This window comes from Scyliorhinus canicula, chromosome 13 (assembly GCF_902713615.1).
Source record: "Scyliorhinus canicula chromosome 13, sScyCan1.1, whole genome shotgun sequence".
NCBI lineage: Eukaryota > Metazoa > Chordata > Chondrichthyes > Carcharhiniformes > Scyliorhinidae > Scyliorhinus > Scyliorhinus canicula.
The window spans coordinates 30412030-30419908 of NC_052158.1; the positions used below are offsets into that span (position 1 = coordinate 30412030).

A 7879-nucleotide genomic window follows, 5' to 3' on the forward strand; every position below is an offset into this window, starting at 1 on the left:
CTCAATTTCTATCCTGTAGTTGAGAAATATATTTATCAATCGCCGCTGGAGGAATTTGTCATAATTTAATAATTGGTTTTCAATGTCGTATAGTCATCAAAATCGGACAATACTTTTGAACATTTAATATACATGGCTCTGTAATGAGTTAACAAGGTGATTGGTGAACTCGGAATTATATTGTTATGTATAAATTCAGCGAAGGGCGCACATAGAAATGCATGGTTTTATTTACGTACAGGTATAATGTGTAGCAACTTATAACGTGGATGCTAACATGCTAATCAACTTGAAGATCAATCTTTACATTAACCACAGGCAGCCTTGTCTTTATCTATGGAAGTTCGAACTGGTTGCTTCCCTTCTCTGATCAGTGTACAATACTGCACATTATCGCTTCATTTGCCTGCTGGAGAAAAAAAAACATTTTAGATATATTCCATATGCGAAAATGAAAGGGTGTTTCTTTTGCTTTAATCTAACAACACATACATTTGATCGAGTATGGCATCAATAAGCCCTCGCTATATTGGAATCAATCGGAATCAAGGTGCAAACTCTCCGCTAGTTGGAGTCATACCCGGCACAAAGGAAGATGGTCGTGGTGGTCCATGTCCAAATACAGCAAGACCTGGATAATATTCCGCTTGAGCTGAGAAATGACAAGTTACATTCGCACCGCACAAGTGCCAAGTACTGACTATCAAGAGAGGATCTATCTATCGCTGCTGGACATTAAATGGCTTAATCATTGCTGAATCCCCCACAATCAGCATGCTGGGGCTTACCGTTGATCACAAACTGAACAGGACTAGCCATAATAATACTTTAGCTACCATGGCTAAGACTCTACTGCGAGAAATTCGCCTCCTGACCTCGAAAACCCTTTCCCCATCAAGGCACAAGTCAGGAGTGTATTGAAATACCCTCCACTTTCCTGGAAGATTACCACTCCACCAACACTCCAGAAGCTTGGCACAATCCAAGACAAAGCAGCCGGCATGAATGTTCCACTTTCCATAAACTTTCAAACTGTCCTCCACGGGCCAACAGTGGCAGCCGTGTGTACCATCTGCAAATGTGCTGATGTAACTAGCCAAGGTTCCTTAGGCAACTCCGTCCAGACTCACGACCACTACCATCCTGAAGGCCAGGAGCCCCAGCTACCTTGGAACCGCAGCACCTGGACTAAGTCACTCTCACCCTGAGTTGCAAATATATCGCCGTTGACAAATTAAAATAGCAGAACACCCTAGCTGTTACCTAAATGCGTGATGGCCGTACTATCTATAAACGGAATTTGATTTTTACCTTGAATACATGAAATATATTCATTAACTACCTGTGAGCTGTGTCATGGGCAACACACTAGCTTCCGTCAGTTTTAGTGTCATTGACATATGTATAACTACGAAAACGAGTTGGTATTTGGTATAAATAGTCCTGGATTGATATAGTATCAGAATTATTGTTCTTCGCAATAACATTTTACGTCTAAACGTTTTCGGCCTTTTCACATGTGCACTTGTGAAAGCAGAAACAAGAGGGCCGCGGGATGTTATTTTTGCTGAGCTTTGATAGGATCGTTGCACTGTTGCAACAGATAATTTGTACGCCCGTTGGCTGGGATGGCAAAAACTAATTACAGTAGTTTTCAGTGGCATAGTTCGAAATCACAATATGGAATTATTTCCCTTGATATCTATTACATCAGAACCCGAGCCCGCTTTATCTAAAGGCTCGGAGTCAACAGCTCAACACGCTATAGAAGAAAAAAGGACATCGCGAAAACCAGAACTCAACAGGACAGCAGCAGCGAAGGAAAATAACTTGGAATTTGGCTTGACACGTCGTATACCAAAAGAAGCTGCAGTGGTTAACGTTAGAAAGAAATTGACGCATCAGGCACATTAAATTAGCGATAAATTCTGTTCATTACATATGTGAAAAAGGGTCAATCAGATTGACTTTCAATCTGTTCTGGTAATCTTTTTCTTTTTAGTGTAGCAATATTACCCTATGGATGCAGGGAAGAAAAGAATACGGAATAGTGACCTTTAACGGAAGTGCTGGCGGTCTTTAATTTAAAGTAATTAAAATGATTAAACATGGTTCGGGGCATGATACCGTCCTCTGGTTTGTATGGTTCAAAAAGGTGCACTGATTAACATGTACAGTCGTGGAAAAAAGTAGCTGAGGAAATACTAGGTTTTTTATTCGGGTTTCTCGAACATCGAGGGATTAGTTGCTCTTTACATTTACCGAATTAGAAAAAGTTTACTGATTTTTTTCACTTGATGAAATGACAGTTATTTGTGACAAGAGCCAAGTTACCGATGAGGTAATTGCGTCAGCGGAAAAATAGCTTTTTGGTAAGGAAACAGTTTATTCATTAAAGCTGATAACGAGGTCAATCAAACTCATCGAAAAAGTTGAATTTTAGGGAGAATCATGCTCGTCAAATTGTAGGAATTGTGCAAACATCTTAATCTGCAATGTCCAATAGAGCTTGAACACCCGGATGCCGGGAGCCCGGAACAGTATTAAATCATGTGTGGATGGAATAAATAATTTTTAAGAGGTAATTTCTCATTGCATGTTTTAGTATTTTTGCAGATACTGCATGCTTAAACAATTTATGAAAGCTTTAATTTAACATGTAAGTAACCAACATGGAATCGAGTGCTATATTAAATGACCCGAGTCACAGTGCTTGGTGAGATACCCGATAGTTGAGTTGCAAGGTACCTGATTGTCATTTCTGCTCGATAGTCTTTCATCATGTTTCTCTGTATGATGTGTATGGAAGAAAATTAGAATGTTAGGAATGTCAATGACCAGCAATGGTCACCAGGCACTCCCGCGAAGTCCCCTGCTTGTGATGTAACTCATCTAGTCCTTTGTCACACACCTTGGTTAGAAGACTGTGATGTGTGTCCAGCCAGTTTCCATTATTTGCATATCGTACTTATTTATAGATTAATTCCACAGATGAGACGTTTGTCTTATGAAGAGAGATTGAACAGTTTAGGCCTGTATTCTCTCCAGTTTACAAGAATGTGAGAAAATATGTTAGATGATAAAAGGTATTGATGAAGTAGACGTAGAGCGGGTTCTTCCTCTTGTGGGATTTATTATAAGGAGCCATAGTTTTAGGATACGAGATAGCAGATTTAAAGCAGAGAGGAGGAAAAATTACTTCTCTCAAGGGGCCGTGAATCTCTGGAATTCACGACACAGAAAACTGTAGATCCCGGGACATTGAGTAAATTTAAGGAGCGATAGCAGATTTCTAATTAGACATGGGCTGAAGGGTGACGGTGAACGGGAATGAAAATGGAGTTGAGGCCAAGAGAAAATCATCCGTGATCACATTGAATGGCGGAGGGGGCTCGTGGGGCTTAATGTCTTACTCTTGCTCCTAGTTATTCTGTTCTATCTAACCTTACCAGATCTGAAGCACCAACCTGTTATTGACTCATGGTTCATTAATATTACAGGGCAAACTGCCTAGAACGGCACAATGGTGCAGTCGTAGCTTTGCTGCTTCACCGCGAGGGGGACCCAGGTTCGATCCCGGCCCCGGGTCCCGGTCCGTGGGGAGTTTGTACATTTCCAACGTGCTGCCTGGGTCTCATCATCACAACCCAAAATGGTGTGCATGGTAGGTGAATTGGCCACGATAAATTAACCCTTAATTTTAAAAAAGAATTGGGTGCTCAATTGTTTTTTTAATGACAGGACAAAGATATCGATGCAATATTGTTCTTGTTGTGGTTATGTAGTAAAATCGATCGTTTCTGCCGGCTGGCGGCAAATTACAACATCGGTAAATATATCTTTTCATTATATGCAAGAAACAGTCAAGCTTAGAGTTAAATGGTGAAATTAATCGTTATTCAATTACGAGCAATGCAAATGGAATTGTAGAGATTAAGTCTTAAGTGTAAAGAGTGATAAATCTATATCTTCACCCACTTCACTTCGCGATCTGAAGCAATAGGGAAATTGAGAATATTAAACGTTATGTTTAGTTCAAACTAAAGAATCACTCTATAGATTTGTTTATTGCATAATTTGTAATTACTGAACGTGCACGTGAGAAGAGTAGAGTGCTCCAAACATAAAAGTGATGCATAGCTCTGGCACATCGCATCAAAATGTGGCTAAAATGTTAGCATTATAAAATAATTGACATGAATCAATATTATCTACCTTTACTTCTGTTTCTGCAGTAAATGACAGTCATTATCGCCGAGAACATGGCCAGTACAAATAGCGTTGCTTTGACAACGAGGGTTGTCTGTACAATCACGGGATTGGCCGGCCGTTGTACCTGGTTCCACATCTTCGCTGTTACAAGAAAATAGATATTTATTTTTATTTATTCCTCTCGCCCTATCTCCCGCCGTAACTATATAGATTATAAACTTTAACCCGCAAGAGGTGGAGAAAAAAAAGTGTTTTTCGAATCGGGATGGTTGGAATGGTCCTCAAGGAGCGAAGAAAGGGTCGAGAACGGGATACCACAGCGAGAAAGTAATCGGTTTGACATTCTAAAAGAGTGATGCGGCACTGTGGCAGTGAACATTCGTTTCGACAGCAGGGTAAATTGACATTTTTAGACCAGCTGTCCGTCAAATGCCTCACCCGAATTACTGTTCACGGTGACTTTACGCCCTCCCCCAACCCCTATAATGACGAATATTAAATGTATCATTTCCTTTCACGATTCAAGCATAATTCGTGCAACAAGGAGTGGTGGACAGAGTAGAGTGTTGCTGTAATCTCCGAAATGAAGTAGATGGGTAGGCGGAATGGGCGATAAACGTCAGATGTAATTTGGCACAAAGAAATGCGAGGCAATGCGTTTAGGGACGTCCCATTGTTATATGGTGTACGCAATAAATCAAAATATAACTAAGAGGTGTAGATTAAGTGACAGATCTTGGCGTTCAAGTACACAGATCACTAAAGACACCACGTCAGGTAGACACGATTGTAAAGAATGCATATGGAATGGTCTTCATTGGCAGAGGTATAGAATATAAAAGCACGAATAAAATGTTGACATTATATAAACGCTGGGGAGGACAAACTGGAGTTTTGTGTTGCAGTTCTGGCCACCACATAATAAAAATAATCGTTTATTATCACAAGATGGCTTCAATGAAGTTACTGTGAAAAGCCCCGTCGCCCCATTCCGGCGCCTGTTCGGGGAGGCCGGAACAGGAATTACAGGAAGGACGTAAATGCTGGAGAGCGTCTAGATGAAATTTACAAGAATGTTTCCAAGGCTCGAAAAGTGTACTACGAGCAAAGATTGGACTGGTTGGGGTTATTTTCTTTGGACCAAAGAAAGCTGAGGGGTGACTTAATCGATATGCACAAAACTATGAGGGGTGGGGGGGGGGGGGGGGGGTGATCGGGTGAACAGGATAAAATCGTTTCCCTTGATGCAGAATGCCAGTACCAGGGGACATAGATTCACGATAATTGGCAGAAAATGTCGAGGGGACACGAGGAAGAACGGTTTTACACAGAGGCTACAGGAGTATGTATTCACTTCCCGAGTTGGTGGTGGAGGCAGGGTCCCGAAACTCTTCCAAAAATTGCCCAGATCAGTTGATGCAGTAGCTACGCTCAGAAAGCTGGTGATTCCAAACAAACCTGTTGGACTTCAATCTGGTGTTGTAAAAAGCCTGACACCGCATCTCAACACCATTTAACCAAGACTTTGAGAGTTTTTGGAGTATTATACCTCCGAGAAATTTGTGGACGCTCAGTTGTTATGTTAATATTGATCTATAAATCTAGAACATAACTGAGCACCAAGAGGCACGGGATTCATGCATGAACGTGCAGTTAATGTAACAATTCAGCCGTGATCATGAATTCTGGGATAAGCTTGAGGGACCTTATGGTTAACACCTACTCCTATTTCTGTTCTAATTTCTGTACTGCTCCAATAGACTCACTTTAATAAATTGAAGCATTACGTTAATGCCAGCTGTGGTATATTTTTGCGCATTTGTCTGACGGTACACTTGGATGTTTATATTAACATCTTAGTTCATTAATTTCTAAATATAGCAGCGCGTAATATATCCACCTGTCACAATGAGTGTTGTTCCTTGCCCATAATGTTCAACGCCTGTTATAGATTCCACTTTGCAATAATAGGTTGCCGCATCGCTCATTGTTACATTTGTTATTTGAATGAAAACGCCCGTATTTTCGCCCGATTGTTTCTTACTGGGTCCAATGACTCTGCCTCTATAGACTGGTGTACTGTTAGAGAGCTTAGTTCCACCTTTACTGTTCCTGTACCACATGTAGACGACGATTCCATGAAGTCCTTCCTGGGTGCAGTGCAGAACCACCACCTCCCCCTCGGTTACATTAATAGATGTCGGGGTTTGAACAACTGTAACATTCTCAGCAATCGCTGCTGGAAAATAACAAATAATAATGGGTCATTGCGATTCAATTTTCCTACGTTCAGCGCAACCCCGTCAGCGGATTTCCCGGCGGCGCGGGCGTGGCTACAATTGACAATCGGCGATAAGACAGAATCGCTCCCTTCGTGAACGGCACACGGTCTGAGAAACACAAGCCTGGCGGACCGGAGAATCCCGCCCGAATGAAGCCAAAAACCTTCCCTGCGTTCAACCTTGTTTGTAATTCCGCTCCAAAAGTTAAACATTGGAATGCGAACAACGCAACGCGGTTGTTCAACGACAGGTCTTCGCTTTGAAGGATATTGGTAGAATAAAATAAAATGAAAACAGCCCCATTCTAATAGCGCACCGAGAAAGGCCATTCAGGATTCGCTTTGCGGAATATCAGAGTGAAAAATGTGATTCTTTTGACGAAGGGTCAGGAGGACATTTGTGGAACTGAGCTGAATTACATACGGAAGTATTTCCTTGCGATCATCAAATTGCATTTAACATTTCATAACTAATTTAAAAATAAATGGCATCAGATGCAATCCTTCTAAAGCAGAATTTTGATAATACACTCCAAGTATTATTCTGACGAATCATAAAACATGGCATTTAGTCCAGTTTGCTGTCCTTCCATCTCCGGGACTGCAGCCGTTTAAGAGGGTAGCTCGCCGCCACCCTCTCACGGGGTAATTAGTGATGCGCAATGGATACTCGCACACACCTTGAATTAATTTTAAAAATGCAATGCCTAATTTAGTGGTGGGATTGAACCGGTTATGGTTGATATCATTGCACCATACGATCACAGCATCGATATGTGGGGAGATGGCGGTACAGTGGTAATCACACTGGACTGGTTATCTAAAGTGTCCGCTTAATGCTCTGCATACTCGGGATCAGACAACATCTGACCAAGGAACTAACATCGACTGTTCTCAGGGAAGGAAATGTCTGGTCTGTGAATTAAAGAAAGTACTTACCTAGGCCAACAGTCAGGATGCAGAGGTCTAGGCTGGAAACCATGCAAGCTGCTGTGTAAATGCAATGGAATTATTTGAAGTTTACTCACGGGACTGATGAGAGAAGGTCACAATCCATTTTTTAAATTTAACTATGCGTACCAATGTCAAGGCAGGATGTGACGCAATGGAAAATATCAGATGAAGGTTTTTCGCTCTCTCTTTGTCCGGCTTAGCAAAAGTTCAGATGTGGTGAGTGGTTCCACTGCTTTGGGGGTTTTCACATTCTCGTTCTTTCATTTTCTGAACAACGGGTTTAAGTAAACTCACATAATATGCACAATATGCACACTGTTAGGGGTGGCTGAGGAATTTGCTACAGTGCAGTTTCCTGTGTTTGCAAGGGGCTGGTTTAGCACAGGGCTAAATCGCTGGCTTTTAAAGCAGACCAAGGCAGTCCAGCAGCAC

At 41.6% G+C, this 7879-nt stretch overlaps 1 gene segment (V, D, J or C); it reads right to left on the minus strand.

Moving 5' to 3' along the window:
• Positions 1–212: 212 nt before the first annotated feature.
• Positions 213–7527, minus strand: LOC119976728. The segment is given in 4 exon segments: positions 213–409; positions 4216–4353; positions 6113–6448; positions 7433–7527. Coding segments are annotated over 4 exon segments (528 nt in total).
• Between the last annotated feature and the right edge of the window lie 352 nt (positions 7528–7879).